The sequence below is a fragment of the Eufriesea mexicana genome, unplaced genomic scaffold (assembly GCF_001483705.2).
Source record: "Eufriesea mexicana isolate 0111107269 unplaced genomic scaffold, ASM148370v2 scaffold294, whole genome shotgun sequence".
Lineage (NCBI taxonomy): Eukaryota > Metazoa > Arthropoda > Insecta > Hymenoptera > Apidae > Eufriesea > Eufriesea mexicana.
This window is the reverse complement of record NW_016908489.1, coordinates 1,757,394-1,774,692: the sequence shown is the minus strand read 5'-3', so window position 1 is coordinate 1,774,692 and position 17,299 is coordinate 1,757,394. Positions and strand designations below refer to the sequence as shown.

The 17,299-nt window shown below is 30.7% G+C and overlaps 5 protein-coding genes and 1 long non-coding RNA gene across 8 annotated transcripts; 3 read left to right on the top strand and 3 right to left on the bottom strand.

Moving 5' to 3' along the window:
* Positions 1-763: 763 nt before the first annotated feature.
* Positions 764-4,583, bottom strand: pigeon (gamma-secretase activating protein pigeon). The gene is made up of 10 exons (XM_017911855.1): positions 4,392-4,583; positions 4,064-4,200; positions 3,672-3,999; positions 3,332-3,594; positions 2,116-3,263; positions 1,622-1,963; positions 1,341-1,555; positions 1,059-1,262; positions 915-986; positions 764-849 (listed from the first exon to the last, which is right to left on the bottom strand). The coding sequence occupies exons 1-10, from the start codon at positions 4,447-4,449 to the stop codon at positions 779-781; spliced, it is 2,838 nt and encodes a 945-aa protein (XP_017767344.1). The 5' UTR covers positions 4,450-4,583; the 3' UTR covers positions 764-778.
* Positions 4,578-6,544, top strand: LOC108555964 (glyoxalase domain-containing protein 4). Its single transcript, XM_017911854.1, has 8 exons — positions 4,578-4,641; positions 4,733-4,780; positions 5,005-5,159; positions 5,217-5,266; positions 5,406-5,671; positions 5,744-5,899; positions 5,985-6,160; positions 6,229-6,544. The coding sequence occupies exons 3-8, from the start codon at positions 5,070-5,072 to the stop codon at positions 6,334-6,336; spliced, it is 846 nt and encodes a 281-aa protein (XP_017767343.1). The 5' UTR covers positions 4,578-4,641; positions 4,733-4,780; positions 5,005-5,069; the 3' UTR covers positions 6,337-6,544.
* A 323-nt stretch (positions 6,545-6,867) lies between these two features.
* Positions 6,868-9,888, top strand: LOC108556078 (poly(U)-specific endoribonuclease homolog). 2 transcript variants are annotated; one of them, XM_017912009.1, is made up of 7 exons: positions 6,868-6,965; positions 7,034-7,207; positions 7,432-7,509; positions 7,588-7,752; positions 7,888-8,965; positions 9,043-9,457; positions 9,543-9,888. In XM_017912009.1, exons 1-7 carry the CDS (start codon positions 6,914-6,916, stop codon positions 9,774-9,776), a joined length of 2,196 nt encoding a protein of 731 aa, XP_017767498.1. In that variant the 5' UTR covers positions 6,868-6,913; the 3' UTR covers positions 9,777-9,888. The 2 variants fall into 2 exon arrangements, with proteins under 2 accessions (XP_017767498.1, XP_017767499.1); XM_017912010.1 differs by having other exon boundaries at positions 6,869-6,965; positions 7,666-7,752; positions 9,543-9,884.
* Positions 9,692-10,046, bottom strand: LOC108556081 (uncharacterized). Its single transcript, XR_001890803.1, has 2 exons — positions 9,989-10,046; positions 9,692-9,772 (listed from the first exon to the last, which is right to left on the bottom strand). It is a non-coding gene; the product is annotated as an uncharacterized LOC108556081 (long non-coding RNA).
* A 245-nt stretch (positions 10,047-10,291) lies between these two features.
* Positions 10,292-14,119, top strand: LOC108556080 (poly(U)-specific endoribonuclease homolog). 2 transcript variants are annotated; one of them, XM_017912013.1, is made up of 6 exons: positions 10,292-10,450; positions 11,791-11,916; positions 12,115-12,261; positions 12,341-13,247; positions 13,322-13,754; positions 13,837-14,119. In XM_017912013.1, exons 1-6 carry the CDS (start codon positions 10,399-10,401, stop codon positions 14,068-14,070), a joined length of 1,899 nt encoding a protein of 632 aa, XP_017767502.1. In that variant the 5' UTR covers positions 10,292-10,398; the 3' UTR covers positions 14,071-14,119. The 2 variants fall into 2 exon arrangements, with proteins under 2 accessions (XP_017767502.1, XP_017767503.1); XM_017912014.1 differs by having other exon boundaries at positions 10,293-10,450; positions 11,791-11,913; positions 13,837-14,116.
* A 54-nt stretch (positions 14,120-14,173) lies between these two features.
* Positions 14,174-16,989, bottom strand: LOC108556079 (DNA mismatch repair protein MutL). The gene is made up of 8 exons (XM_017912012.1): positions 16,927-16,989; positions 16,568-16,831; positions 16,331-16,492; positions 15,438-16,260; positions 15,266-15,369; positions 15,067-15,190; positions 14,649-14,990; positions 14,174-14,463 (listed from the first exon to the last, which is right to left on the bottom strand). The coding sequence occupies exons 1-8, from the start codon at positions 16,987-16,989 to the stop codon at positions 14,174-14,176; spliced, it is 2,172 nt and encodes a 723-aa protein (XP_017767501.1).
* Positions 16,990-17,299: the final 310 nt, after the last annotated feature.

Genomic DNA, 17,299 nt, shown 5'->3' with positions numbered 1-17,299 from the left:
ATGTAATGCATATTAAAACAGTGGATCATTTTATAAACATTTATATTCACTTTTACATAAAAATTATTAATACTGTTGTATATTTGTACATATCTTTTGATATGTAGTTTTGTTAACAATACTTTTCACATAAAAAAGGTACACAGAAGATTACAATTCATTTTATAAAATTTTTTTAACTTATTCGTACTATAACTTAAAAATTATTTAATGACATAAAATATATATATATAACATACAATGTGATGTATAATGCATATTGATGAATTGATATAAGTACATAAAATCACACATAAACTTCTAATTAATTAATTAATAACATTAATATAAAAGTATGGTAATGTAGTAACAAGTATTCAACTAGTAAAAGTTAATATATACAAAAAAACAAGAATGTAGTTATATTTAAATTTGTAATATCATAAAATAACCAGTTCATAAACTGCGTTCAATAAACATTATAGATAATCGTAAAATATAAAATATTTTAAAACATCGGTAAGAACCTATTTTTCGGTGTATTTAATTCTTAAGTAATTGGATTTAAAATGTGAATATGTTAAATTACATGAATATGTAAAATGTACTTATTCTACTTTGTTTAATACTTATTATATAGAACTTTAGAAAAAGGAACACAAGAAAATTTATAAAATAAAATAAAAATGACGTATTTATAAGTAGTAAATAGTTTTTGAATGGCACTTTGCATATCTGGATAACTATATTCGCTACTTTTTCGATTACAAATACAACTAGGGTATTGAAATACATTTACCTATAAAAAATCTTCTGTAGATGTTACTGTAGCTTCTATAAGTAGGCCAAAATCTAATTCAGCTAGACTAGCTATAAAATAAAGTTAGTTTATGATTAAAACAAGCTGTAAGATTTATTAAATTTCAAATTCATACCTTTAGCTGTAAGAAGATCAAGGAATGTATCTAATGGAGATAAACGATCTGCCGAAGGAAATGCCGCTAAACCTTTATATAATTTATTTAATAAGAAATTAGTATCAAGGAATGTTTAGCAATTTATTAATTACTTATTCTTACCATTATGATGATTTTTGTGTTGCAATGTTCTACCACGGGTTTGGCACACCTCACCAGATAAAATACTCGCAGCGTGTTCACGAGCTCGTAACATAAAACTTACAGGATGTAACCATTGATTTAAAAGCCTTTTCGCTCGTGATCTTGGCAGTAAAGACAATAAAGCTAATTTACGAACAGCATTTTCTTTTGTATCACTGATATCTGTAAAAATCACTGAATGAAAGTGGATTAAATATCAAAAGCTAAGGTAAAAGTAAATTTTCATATTAAAGAATGTACCAGCCATAATAATTTTGCTGACATCAACTTGTAATTCAAATACTGATCTTTGTACATATTGTAAAAACATCGAATATTTTAAAGTTCTATACCCAAGATAAGTGAAAAACGATGTAAATCCCTGTGGTGCTGGAAATGCTATGCTTTCTATCGCGCGTCTATAGCGCTCCAACAGAATAAACAGTAGCCATCGTCTTATTTCATCTAACTGATCGCTAAAATTGTTTTAATTAAAATATCGTTAAAACTTATCAATATTTATTCACAAATAATCTATTTACACAAGAATAAAACCACGCTCTTGTTCAATTCGCGGATCAACGCTAGCTGCTCGGCATAACATTTGACATAGAGCCCGCGATGTTTCTAACTGTGCTGCCACATGTCTGGTTGCCATAGCATGAACATGTAACGGAGTACACGATCCTTTAACATGTGTTATTGATGTCTGAGTACCATGTTTTAATAAGTACATGGACAATTCCCGTAAATTTACAGATACAATATGTTCTTGTTTGGAAGCAGTACAGCTTTCTGTTTCGTTAAATGGTAAACTGGAGTCTATTAGTTTATTACTACGATTACTAGTTAAATCTCCAAGAGATACTGTGGCCACAACTAATCTGAAATATCATTCATTTATATTAATCTGTATCATATTAATATAAAAATTATATTATTAAAAGTATCTTGCTGAAATTAAAATGCAAATTTGTTTAAAGACAAATATATATGTAGTTAACTGGGTTAAATGAAGATTTGTCTAAAATGTTACCCTCCACTTGGAGACATTGGAGTACTGGATCTGGATAATGCTTCAGGTTGATAACATGCTAAAGAAACTAATAATTTCTCTGCAATTTTGCTTGGTTTAAATCTTGTTTTATCTCCGTTATTCTTACTAAGTTGATCCCACAATCTAGTCCACAAGTCACTGCGATAAGGAATCAACCTCTGTTGTGGTGATAGTAACATTACTGATGTATTCCAAAGTTTTTCATGACTTAATGTTATACTTAAATCATTTACTTTGATCTCAAAACTTATGTAATCTTCCATAGTTGTAACAGGTAGTAAAGACAATAGAGGTATAGCATCTGCTAATAAATTTTTTTGTACTAAAGCATATGAACCGCCGATAAGAATTTCTTGCATGTACCGTACAATTTCTAACGACCTAGGTTTCTCTGCAATCGTGCATACTAATTCTGAAATAATATCCAGATCATTTCTATGACAAAGAAAGTAGTGTAGTATGCCCAAGCGTATTTCGGTCGAACCTTCTTTCCGAAATACATCGATAAAAAAGTCAGATGAAATTGTTAATTGTACTAAATCCAATGTAGGTAAGTCTATTGTTAGTATATTCGTATTAGACTGAGATGTATTATTTCCTTCTAAAGAAATTGTATCATACTTCTTTTTGTTTACTTTGCTATTAATTTCTAATTCAAGCAATGGTACCAAATAAGAAGAACGGGATGGAAGAGAAGTTAAAGGACCACATAATATATGACAACATGGTTCATGATTCGTTCCAATTTCAAGAAGGTGAGTGAATAAACCTGGTACAAGAACAACCATGTAATGATGTTCGTATATTGCGAACGTTGGTCGTATAAGTTTAGCATGAGACCACGGTATGCCTGGTATAACACAATGTATCACACAACTGTGATGAAGAAGCGTTACAGAATATGCAAAGTGTACTGTATTAGATTCACTCAATAAATTAAGTACATGCTGTTGTGATTTTACTGGGCGATATAAGTAATGGTGACAAACACAGACCATTCCTTTAGAGTCAGACACTACAATGAGATCTAAAGAACAATCATGAACTCTCAAAGGTATAACATCATCTTCATATGTTCCACAGTTGGAAGAAGTTGATAATTGAGGTAAATTCAATGGTATATTTAGCTAAGAAAAAAGAAATAAATTATTTGAAATATATTGAAACTATTATTAGACTATAATAATTTACTTACCACTGTTTCATGTGGTAATTCATCATGAAATTGAAGACCACTGAGTGTTGGGTTAGTTCTTACTGATTTGTTTTCTTTTTCTTCTTCATCTTCAGAAACTAAACTTATTGGAATTTTTTTATGATGTATATGATATAAAACTTGGTTTATCATATCCCACTGAGCCCAAATAAATGCTTTAACTAATGACTCAGATTTTAATTCTTGTATTGAATAAAATCCTGATACAGATATATCAAACACTATGGTGTATATTATTATACCTGTATTATCAAACAATTATATTTAGTGATACATAAAAAATATTTAAATGCAATTTATAAATATTATAAATTCTTACATTCTTGATGAATTAATAATAAAAATTTATCCCACTGTTCATGTTCCTTTTCTTTGTATAAAAATTGAATTCTCAGTTGTTTAGACTTTTTTTTATCCAAGTCGTGTACCTTTACTTCTTTTCTTTTTAATTCAACAATGAATGCTTCATACATTTCAACTTCAGTTGATATATTCTCCTCTTTTTCTTTTGTAGCTTCTGACTTTACAGGAGATTTTACACTTGTATCTATAGAAACTTTTTGTTTTGTCACATATCCAAAAACAGTACGATTTTGGTTTATTGTTGCTTGTACAATGTTTAAAACTTCTAAGAATTGATGCAATACCTATATCACATTATTTTTTAGTTTTATTTTATGAAAAAGCTTATATTCATATACATTAACATACCTGCAACTTATCATTAATCCGGTCGTAATGGCCTACAACTGTATATGATATGCTTATATTGTTCTTTATAGTTTCCTCTGTCCAACCAACTAATAGAGATCCATCTTTTTCTTGACCAAGTAATTTCCATTGCTCGGCTAAACATCAAGTTTTCATTCTATAGATATATCTTATTTTAACTATATTAGATACAATATATAAATATAAATAGCTGTCCAACAAACATTTACACTACAATTTACAACGTTAATGTTATATAAAACTTCTATAATTCTCTATAAATACTTATAATTTATATTATTTAAGAATTATGCATTACAATCATTACCTGAATGTGCTTCTTCCCGTAAAAGTAAACATAATTTAGCTGCAAGATTTTCTATCATATCTATTTATAAATTCTTCTGAATAAATAAGACTTTACAATATTCTAACTTAAAAAAAGACAATCAATTGTTCCTAATTCTGTAGGAAGCTTAAACAGTGAATATATTTTGACATTATCCAATGTATCGTCTGCTACTATTATGGCTACCATACATAATACGTTGATCTGACGTTGATGGTGGACCTGAATTGTACTAAATTTTTGTTTTTAGCGCCACCTTTATTACAATCTTATAAAATAAGAAACTAATCAGGAAAAAATTTTGTTATTTTTTTTTATAGAAGCTGATAAGAACATATCGCTTGTAGATACTTCGACAATAATATATGGTATGTAATACAAATAATTGTATAGTACAAATGCTTGTATTAAATACATAAGATTAATTCCATCCTTGATGATTAATCATCAGTGAGAATTGCGAAGTATTAACTCATTCTTTGGAAAAGTTCCGTCTGTATAAGTACTGTGGAGCGTAGAAATCCCATATTTTATTCATCAGCAATAATTATTTACTTTTATTCATCATCATTATCATTTGTTATTATTATAGATTATTGTTCATTAAAAGATTAAGAGTGTATTTTCATACACAACTATAAAAATAGATTTTTAAAAATGGTTACTGGCCGAGCGTTACATTATGTATTTAAAATACCAGATCGAAAACTAACAGCGAAATTTTATCGTGAAATTCTTGGGATGAAGGTTAGTAGTTCAATAATTCAAATCAGCACCCATTTTCATGAAAGTTCTTTATTGTAGGTGTTACGTCATGAGGAATTTGCTGAAGGTTGTGAAGCAACTTGTAATGGGTTAGTAATTAATTTAAATTATATAGATTTTTATTATGTTCTTTCATTATGTAATTATATCTACAAATGTACTACACAAAGTTGTATGAAAAATTTTGTGCAAATTTTCATTATTGAACATCTTACTTTTATACTGTAGACCATATGGGAATAGATGGAGCAAAACTATGATAGGATATGGAACAGAAGATACTCATTTCGTGATAGAATTAACTTACAATTATGGGATTAAAGAATATAAAATGGGAAATGATTTTGGTGGGATAACAATCCGATCTAGAGAAGCACTTCAAAGAGCACGTTCAGATGGATGGCCTATGAAGGAAGAAAATGGAAAATTTGTTTTACAAGCACCTGGTGGTTACAAATATTATGTTATTGATGAACCACAACCTTTAAATAAAGGTATTAATATAGAACTATTTTGAAATATTAATTTTAAAATAACACTAAAGTAAAATTGTATTTCTCTAACAGATCCTATAGAAAAAATTACTTTATCTAGTTCAAACCTTCAAAAAACTATTGTCTATTGGAAAGATATTTTGAATTTAAAGGTATTTAACCAAACTAAAAAAAGTGTATTATTAGGATATAGTGAAGATCAAGCACAGATTGAATTTGAAGACATTGGTAACAATTTTATAATACTCTCTAATACTTACATTTTGATAGGAATATTTTTTTGTAGTAAGATATCAAACCATTGTTTAATTAGGTACTGAAGTTGATCATGCCGCAGCTTATGGACGCATAGCATTTTCAGTTCCTCATACAGAACAACCAGAAATTCAGAAGAAGATCAAAGATAATGGATATAAAATATTGACTGACTTAATCACTTTAGATACTCCAGGAAAAGCTTCTGTGAGAGTTATTATTCTTGCTGATCCAGTATGTGTACTCCATTTCTAAATATAATCAAATGGATATATATTCTTAATAATTATAAATATTTTTAGGATGGTCATGAAATTTGCTTTGTAGATGATGAAGCATTTCGACAGTTATCAGTTCCAGACTATCCTAGTGAAGCAATTTTAAATAGATATATTTCAAAAGAAAAGTAAACTATTAAATTGTACTTTCAAAATCATATTTCTTTTGAAAGAGCAATATTTTATTCCAGTATTTTTAAGGCTGTGTTAATAATATTTTGTTTTAAAAAAAGATATAGTTTATGGTAATGGTAATTTTCTCAGTACATAAAAAATGAACTTTAATTAGTAAGTTAAGTGTATAACAATTAACACCAATTTTGAATATTTATTAATTTTGTAATTAATAACATACGAACGAGCTTATAAAATGTATTATTTTATAATTTAATACTTCTATAAAAAATATATATATTCCGGTGGAGGTTGTTATTGAAGTAAAATAAAAACTTGTTAAGAAATCGTTTTTATTACTCGAGATACCCATACTTCTCTGGGGTTATTGGTGATAACCTTTTACTCTATGTTATGATTTCAAGGAAAACTGCATAGAGAAGTGTACGATGTGATGTATTTAATTACAAAAAAAAGATTGATAAACGTAAGCGTAATTTGATAAAAGTGAAATATACGCATTTATTATTCAAGTATACTGACAATAACAGATCGCTAGTGCTATAACATTAAGCGTGAAGTAGTTATAGCAATAATGAAATTTAAGATACTTTTTTTTATATTTATTTATGTGGTTTTTGTGATTAGTGAGTATAACAAAATTATCTTTGTATATAGTGCTTTCATTAATAATTTTGTTATTTTTTCTTTATAGGCGAAACCAGCGCAAAATTTAAAATTAATTTTGGAAGAATTTCTAAAACAGGTGGATCTTCACATAGTGGAATATCCCGTGGAATATCCCGTGGAATATCCCGTGGATCATACAGTGGAAACTCACATGGAAACTCATTAGGAAATGTACATGGAGCAAGTTTCAGTCCAAAAGGTACTAGTTATGAATCACCTTCCAGTAAATCTACTATATTAGGTACACTAATTAAGATATCTTCTAAAATTGAAAGTTTGATAGGGAAAAACTATTTTACATTTCAAAGAAAATTCTCCTGGAATATTAATATATATTTGCACAATATATATATTGTGTAATTTGAGTACTTATAAAATATAAAATAATATTCGCAATAAAACAATTATTATTTATAATCTTAGGACCAACAATACCTCAACAGAACAAGGATATTAATACACACTTTTTAAATGGTGAAGGTGGAGGAGCCATGCGACCAAGTAAGTTTTTTTATGCATTTTATATTGATAAGTTAATTAAATAAAAAATACAAATTATAAAAGTATATTCTTTATAAGCACAAAGGAAGCCTTCTGCACCATTGTATCCCACATATCCACAAACTTCTAAACCTATTTCAAATCCACTAAATGCAGGAAAGCCAGGAGTTGTGACTGAAAGTAAACAAACTTCTCCTTATCACCCATCTGCACCTCAGGATGACATGATAAAATCTAATACAGGTATACTTTAAAATAAAAGTACACATGCTTTAAAAAGCTAATTTATGATCAGCACTGTACTAGTTATTTATATTATAAACAAAAATATTCATACCATAAATCATAAAATAACTGACCAAATAAATTCTTATTTAGGATCTCATTTAGGAAATATTAGACCAACTGCACCAGCTCAACCACATTCATCATGGAGTAATCCTTATTTAGGAAGCAATAAACCACTAGTATCAAATTCTCAACCAACTGTTTCAAGTCATTCACCACCACCAATTGGATTTAAAGATCATGTTTATCCACAAACTTATCCAACTTCTACTAGTACTCAATTTAGACCAGTTACAAATGGACATCCTCCTTACCCTATACACCCCATGCCTTCAAGTAATTCGTGGTCACATCCTATTTCTCGTGGATATGATCAAATAACTTCAACCCCATTAGGAAATCCTTACTCTATGCATACTCCTGGAGGTGCTTATAGTGCACCTGGGCAGCCTTCGTATTATCCGCAGCAAACACACTTTCTCGCACAGCCTGCGGTACAGCCGTTTGTACCTGGCCAAACTGTCGTAATAGCACCTGGGCAACAAGATTCTGGTCGAGGTTTTGGCCAGATGGTTAAAGAAGCGCTTGTTTATTCAACTATTAATGCAGGAGTAAATAGAATATTAAATCCTCATACTCATCATCATTATGTGGAAAGTAAACCTGATCCTACTTCAACATCTACAACTCATATTACTTACAACAATCAGTATTTTAATACTCCACCTGGAGTTAATAACAATATGAATTCTACAAGCACACCACAAGCAATTGGGCCTACTACTAACAATTTTCCAACTGAAGTATTCAATGTGGGTGATAATGTTCCTTCATCAGGATATGACAGTCCATACAAACCAAACACCCATACTAGTGGATTTAGTTCAACTCCAGTTGAAAATGGAATCAGAACTCCTACTGCATCTCATATACATGAAAAACAAATTACGCCTTCGACTGGATCTAGTGCATCAAATGATCAAAAGAATCCATTTAATAATCCTGCCAATATAAATAGTATGCTTTCCTATAGGGTTTCGGATGATGAACTCTTTAGAATATCAGAAGAATTGTTTAGAAAAAGATCGCACGATATATCGAAATACATAAAACTGAATTTGCAGAATCGGGTTACATCTCCTAACGTAACGGATGAAGCTAAAGAACCGTATGTATCATTATGCTATTGATTTCTATGTAATTTGTGTATTGTTTTTATTTGTTAATTTACTTTTTTTTTTTTAGATTGTTCACAGTAGATGCAGACTTATTAGAATATCCATCAATTTATGTAACACGATCTTTATACGATAGTTATGCGTATGATTCCCAGCAGAAATTGAATCGTACTTTAGAAACAAGGAAAAAAGAAAATCTTTTGATCGATACCTTCTTAAATACAAATGAAATGGCAATAACTATGCAATGGTTAGCTGATCATGGATTCATCGATCCCGATGATTTTGAAAGAAAAGACGTAATTCGTCGAATTTGGTTCACAATATTCAGTGGTAGTAGTTGCGGATTTGAACGTGTGTTCGCATCAGAAAATTATGGTTCAGCCATTATTGGTATACAAGATTGGATTTATTTCGAAAACCAAGAATCTTTGGGACGTATAAATTACATGGGATACGTAGATAAATTGGATTTTGGAAATGTAAGCTATTTAACAAATAGTAAAGAATTGCATCTATCGAAATAATAACGTACGAACCATTTGATGTAATTAATTATTTTTCCAGACTGCTTCGTTGTTGAAACTAAATTTCCAAATGGATGGAATCGTTAAACCAAACGCAACAATATTTGTGGGTACTCTACCTGAGTTGGAGATGTCATTGTATACGATATGCTTTTATGCAAGACCGAACAATGTCTGTCCAGTTTCTCTTGGTGGGACCAAGTTTAATATCTATACGCACTCGTTTACATATTTCGGAAACGAAATTATAGATCTCGGTCTTCCAATATTCTAGTATAAAAGATATTTCGTTTGTAGTAATTATATGTAGGATTCGATATAGAACGTAGACTTCATTGTTCTATAGATAATATAGTAAGTTGCAAAAATATTATTAAAACAAAAAAAAAAAGAGAAGAATATCTTATAATATCAATTTATAAATGACATTAAAGTAAATAATATGAAACAATACTTAGTATTATAAATAATAATAACACATCTTACATTTAGTTTCCTTTGATTTCCTTTATTCCAATTCCTCTAATTAATATTTAAATCTCTTCGCATGGTACACTCTTAAGGTTCCAAAATTCAGTTTTTCCTAAAAAAAAAGACGCGATTATTGAGATTTTTATAAAAGAGGTTTCTAGTTAGATTTTCTAATTAGGTCTCTACTACTTGTTGCGAATATTCAAAGATCAGTGCTATAGGAGAAAGCCTACGACGACGTATGATTCATATTGCAATTCCAAACTGGTTTCAACGTGGCTAGTGTGCGTCAGTTCACGGGAAGTCTTTTAGTAACGTGTTAACCATCAAGCAGTTTACATCGATTATCCTACAGCGAGATCTTATTCTATTGTATCATCGATCTTGAATTACAGAACGATAACAAAAGAAGCTAAACAAAAGACATGAATATCAAGTTAATTCTGATTTGCACGATCCTCGTTCTATTCACATTTGGTAAGCGAGTATCTTTATAAATCATTTACTGAATTCTAACACGATAATGGATTTAATCTGTTTTACATTGACATAATATTTCAACATTTGCAATGTTAGGTTTTGCGAAGAATATTTTTAGAATAAATTTATTAATGACTGAACAAAAGTTTCTTAAACAAGGACATTTACAAATATATAAAATTACTAACTATTCATAGAATTCTTCGTGAAAGCAACCAGAAATTGACATTTTTAAACGATTAAGGTGAAGTAATCGAATTTCGGAGAAGGAGAAATTTCCCGTTCATTTCGAGCACAGAGCGTTCTATGAACCGTTTAATTGGTTTTAATGTGAAATTGCATCACGAGCTAGCAATTGAATAGATCATAACAAACTCAATAAGAGCAAATTATCCTTCTTCGAGTGTAGACCAACACATGTGAATATTGTATTTTTATTTTTCCTATTATAACTGGTTTATAAAGATATTGTAAAAACCCGTAGCTCTTCTAGAAAGTCATGGCCGTATGGTGAGTCATTCTCAATGAATTCTAAGTAATTCTACGAAACATGGTATCCGTTCCGCAGATATGGTCACGAAGATCTAGTTGTTTTCAATGAAACTTCCAAGTATGATGGTAATTCCTGCGTCAGCAAATACTGTTCCGGCAAGAGTTGTAATAAGTAGCTTCAGAAATTTCATTTTAGAACTTTCAAAATTCTATGTGTAGCCATTTGGCTGCAAAAGTATCTTAAGAACTGCGAGAAAATCAGATATTACAATGCTGAAAATGGCAAAGAACACTCATATATTTCGGCTTTGAAACGGATTTGATTTATGAAGCGTGAAAATCCATTAACAATTACTTTAACACGTTAAACATTAAACTAGATTTAATGGAAATAGTCAGGTTGGCGTGTTAACGATATACTATTATCTTATTCAGTAAATTGTTAAATTGTTAGGGTCCGAATGGAATTGCAATCTATCATAGAGTGATATAGAAACTCAACAAGTGGGTGGAATATTATGAATCGTATAACACTCTTGAATACTCTTATTATTAACAAAATTGAAATATTACTCCTCTCGAACTCCAATTCGCTATATTTTATTTAACTACTGGTAATTTCTACATGCAATATTTCGTGCAACGTTCGTGCAGCATAATTATTTGAATACGTAATCTCTACAAAGATTCTATTCAGAGATTTCATTCATGATACGCTTCGTTAATTTCATAGCTGGTAATTCCTTCATAGCACACACTTTACAATTCGTATGTAAGATTTATCGAGCATCATCGTACAAAAAATATTACGCCGTACTGAAATCGCGAAACTTTTATTCAAACAGTTGACATTGGAGATGGAAAATTAAGCAGAGGCGGAGGATGGGGAACTCTGCTTCGTTCGAGGTCATCGCCGCGTTCTCGGTCCTCTCAATCATCCTCCAACAGACGTCAACAACATAATCAAGGTGGTATGCATTTTTTAATACCGGTATATTCGAGATTCTCCTCTTCGTAATTGAATTATTTTTCTCACAAGAACACATGATTGATTATCGATTAATTACCCAAGAATTGAATTTTGTTTCAACTGGGCAAAGTTAGTTAAAACCAGTAACTAGCTTTGCCAGCTATTTAAAGAACACGGATAACAGGTTTTTCTTGTATAGGAGGTTCGACCCCGGATAAAATAGGATGGAACGTGCCGGATAAGAAACCAAGTGGGACCAATACCGCACCTAAGCCGTCTGCTCCTGTACTTGAACACAGCGCTAAAACCAGTGCAACGAACGTACAGTCTGGATACAACCCTTCAGGTAGTCAATCTTTCGTAACCGGGCATTAACATGACATTCATAGAGTTAAATATTTAATATACAAGTTATAATCCTTCAGCTGGACATGGCTATAATCCCTCAGTTGGACAAGGTCATAATCCTTCAATTGGACAAGGTTATAACTCTCCAGTTGGACAAGGTTACAATCCTTCGATTGGACAAAGTTACAATCCTTCCATTGGACATGGTTACAATCCTTCAGTTGGACATGGTTACAATCCTTCAGTTGGACAAGGTTACCATCCTCCAGTTGGGCAAAGTTATAATCCTGCAGCCGGACAAGGGTACTACCCTTCACAAGGACATGGCTATAGTCCATTAGGACATGCACCTTCCCCAGGCTTTGGACAGCCATCGTATAGTCCCTCCTTCGGGCAGGCCCCTAGTCCAGGTACAATTTTCGTACAGCAGGCGCAAAAACCTGGTCTCGGACAACTAGCAAAAGAAGCGTTCGTCTTTGCCGGTGTAAGTGCTGGAGTAAATGCAGCTGTATCTAGATTACTACCAGGAGGAATTTATGGTACCAGAGGTAGTGGTGGAGGTGGTGGTGGTTCTCATACCGAAATTACTTATAATAATTACTACAACAATGGAACCGCCCCAGCACCAGCACCAGCACCAGCATCAAGCTCTGACCAATCGGCAGCTGTACCTGCGGTACAACCATTAGCTGGATCGGTTACTCAACCTCCAGCAGCTCCAGCAGCGGCTCAACCTGCTGCTGAAACACCACAAACTTCGCAGAATAATGCCGGTACCAACAGTGCATCATCGAATAACGCTAACTCTCAAACATCAGGACAGAACAATGCTAATCCTCATGGATTCATCATTTCCGATGCCGATATCAAAAAGCTAACCGAGAGTTTATTCGAGAAAGAAAAGAACAGTGCACTCCAGTACATAACGATAAATCTGCAAGGCCAGAAGAAGGATGAGAGCACTAACGACGACGCTACCGAACCGTAAGTAAATTCATTTTGAATTCAAGGAATTACGAAATAAATCACGAATTGCCATTATATTCTATGTACTTTAGGTTGCTGACTGTAAAAGACGAAGCTTATGAGATTCCAACTGTAAAAGCCATGCTACCCTTATACGATAACTATGAGCTGGATGTTAAAACACCTGAGATAGTCACGGCAGACGAGCGTAAAGAGGAAATGGAATTGCTGGATAAAATTTTTGAAACGGATGTAATAAAAACGACAATGAAATTCTTAGCTGATAGATCAGGATTCATCCCAGACGATGAATACGAGTTTAGAGATACCATGAAGCGTTTATGGTTCTCACAGTTTAAACGTATCGACGGAGGTGCATCAAGTTCTGGTTTCGAAACCGTGTTCCTGGCTGAACAGTTTGACTCAGATATAATTGGTCTACACAATTGGATTTACTACGCAAAACAAGAAGCAGAGAAGAAACTTAATTATCTCGGATATATTAAGGAAGTCAAACTGGGTGATGTAAGTAATAACGTGAGATATCTGCAGAACGATTTACCAAAACAATTCGTATTACTAACGTTCATTACGTTATACTTCACAGAAAGGAGCAATTTTAAAAGTACGTTCATCGTTAAATGGAATAGTGCAACCCGTGACAACTCTTTTTGTTGGTACATCACCAGAATTGGAGTTCGCTTTGTACACTATGTGCTTCTTTGTTCGACCTAACAATCTCTGCCCCGTTTCCTTGGGAGGAACCGAGTTTTCAATTTTCGTGAGCGGAATCAATTACTTTGGAAAAGATATCTTAATTTCGGGATATCCCGATATTTAATTTCATTTTTAGAATCTAAATTTTGACATAGTAATATTTAATGTATTTTATGCGATTATCTTAGAACTGGCGATTAACTTCATAAATATAATACTGATTTATATTATTTTGCTGGGTAGAATGGAATTGAAAAATTTTTTAAAAATATACATATCAAAACCTGAACTTTTTTAATTAAATGTATCTCTAAACGGACTCTAATACTGTATGCAAAAAATGTAGTACATACCTGAACGAGTTTTGTATTTCGTCTTTTTAAATCCGTTAATTCCAATAAAGGTATTATGGATGGCCGTCCGTGAGCACATCGAGTAGGGATCTTTGTTTCGGTCAATGATTTCAGAAGCCGCTTACATTCTTTCAATGTTAGTGGATCTCCAAATTTTATAGCTCCTAAAATACTCTATATTAGATGATACCAAATATAATGTTACTATGTACATATGAATGAGATTAATATTTTATTAAAGATTGTTATTGAGAAATATATATTCCAATTATTACTTTCCATGTTGTGTTAGTTTCTTTATAAAATCATTTATGAAATTATGAATATATAAAAATAATGAAGAATGTACCATGGCAAGCTTCCATTGCAATTGCATTATGAATAGTAGGTGGTAAATTGGTGATTTCATAGCATTCATAACTTGTTAAATTTTGTAGTAATTCATTTAAAAGATTCTTTACATTTAACTTTAACTTTAATTCATCATAATGGTACTTGTTCTTTTTTAAACACTCTGGCACTGTACATACCATTATAGTGTTGTTATCTATTACGTTAAAAGTTATACCAAATCTCTTTAGTATCATATGATAAGAAAGAAGTAGATTGCAACTATTTTCAGACAGTTGTATGATTATAGGATCTTTTAATTTAATAGAGAACAGTTGATTCCTCATTTGTGATTTGTATCCTAACAAATAATTTCAGGGTTAATATTAATATTTTACTTTAACTTTCTTTTATATGTGAGTATTATAAATCTTCACCATACAATAAATGTTCATATCTTATCCTTTCATGAACTGCATGTTGATCCATTACTAAAAGCATTTTTGTGTTATTGTGAATTATCAATCCTACTATCAATTCATTATTCATTTGTCCTAATATCTGAAAGAACAAGAATAGCTATAACTTTAATATATTTAGTATGATTCTAAATAAAAATTTCAATTCAATAAAAACTTTAATAAGTTTTATGAGTTCTTTATTCAGTTTGAATTCACGAAATCGTTGAGCAGTTTTACATGGACGAACATCAACTTCTTGATGAGGTAATATATCTGGAACTTATAGTGAAGTATATTATAAATCACATACTGTAATTTAATTTTCTAGATAAATTAAAAATACTTGCTTTGCAATCCAGATTTCAATTTTATTGAATTTCTAGTATATTCGTTTAAAATATCAGTTTTTATCAATTTTCTATTTCCACGTAACAGTTTATGTAATTTTTCTGGTAAAAAATCAAAATGCTTGTAAAATTTTGAAGAATTTTTTTCAAACTGTTTCATATTCACAGAATATGACCAATTAGACCATTCAGAAAGAATTAATTGATTGTTCTCTTTGTTAGAATTATTATTTTGTGAAATAGGTGTAAGTAATTGTATCAAATTATCTGCTATCATCCGTGTGTTACTATTTTTAAATTCTTGCTTACTAGAATTCTTCCAAGATCTTGAAACATCAACTGATAAAGGTTTAATGTTTTTTGTAAAAATATTTATTATTTTTTTTCTAATAGTTTGCAATATATCTTGCATATCAGAAAACATTAAAGTTTTCTTCCCATTTTCTATAGTAAAGATGTATTTATTAGACATAATGAAGAATAGAATAAAAATTGCTCTCTTTTCTGGTATCTGCTGACAATGTCGTTTTTTAAAGAATTTTAATGTATTAATAAAAGTTGTTGAGGCTACTTGTAAAATTATAGGACAATGAACAAGTTTGTCATTTAAAAAAATACACTGAGAAGCAATGAAGTTAGAATTAGAAAATCCAATGTACGCATAAAATTTGATATCAGGTTTTTTCATAGATTTTATATACCATATTTTATGAAGTAATACTTCTTTCTTATATAATGATTTAAAAATATCTATTGGATTGTGTGGCTTTGTAATGATCATGGTAACTTTTTTTTCTTGATCATCTCTAACAGAAAATGAAGTCTATAAGTAAAAAGTATATTTTAATTTGAGGTATCAGAATCTGGCAATATAATATTAAGCATTTATTTACTTGTGGATTAGCTATAGCAATATTTCCAATTAGATGATACATGAAGGCTACATTCCATTTGCTTAAGGATAATTCATGAAATCCATAAATGCTGACTGAGGTACCTTGAGAAGGTCTTCTCTTAACTGTACAAATAATTGGATCATGACATACCTTAAAAACCTACAGATGTTAAAAATTTATGAGTTTATATAAAGTGGTATTTAAAATAGATGTTTAATTCTAAAGAATATGTACCTTTATGTACGTTTCAGACGAATTATAATATCTAGAAGTAATTATCATGGCATTAGACAATTTACGAATATCTGTCAATGTTTGTTTCTTCCTAATGGAAATATCCTTTGAATAAATAAACATATCCTTATTACTATATTCTGCAATCTCTTTTAATTGTACTTTTTGAATTCCTATACCATTATCTACTACTTGAATTTTACGTTTTGCATTGTGAATCCGAATCGCAATTGAAGTAGCATTGGCGTATAAAGAATTTGACACCTGTTGAAAAGTATTATGAAAGTATGAAAGAAATGATTCACATACTATTAAAGAAGAAGAAAACTTTCTATTTGTTTAAATACTATAGTAAATACCAATTCCAATATGCAATCCGCAATGTTTGTTACGACAGTCATACCAACAATTGACGCTTCCATTTTAGAATCTACAACAATGTTACAATGGAACTTTCTGCACGCCTTTGTCTCCCTCTACTAGTCATTAACAAAAGATCATTAATCACGGCGATCCTCATAAATAATGCCACAATGTGCACTATACAATCTTTAAATTGAAAATAAAAATCGAAGCAGCTAAGGAGACTACATAATTCACAATTTTAACTAAAAAAATTTAAAGCAGCTATACGGTTCATGAATTAAGAAAGAAAAAAACGGAACCAATGTAAGTAATAGGTAATTAGAGATTTTATTTGCGGGAATTAAAGAGATAATTACTAGTATCCTT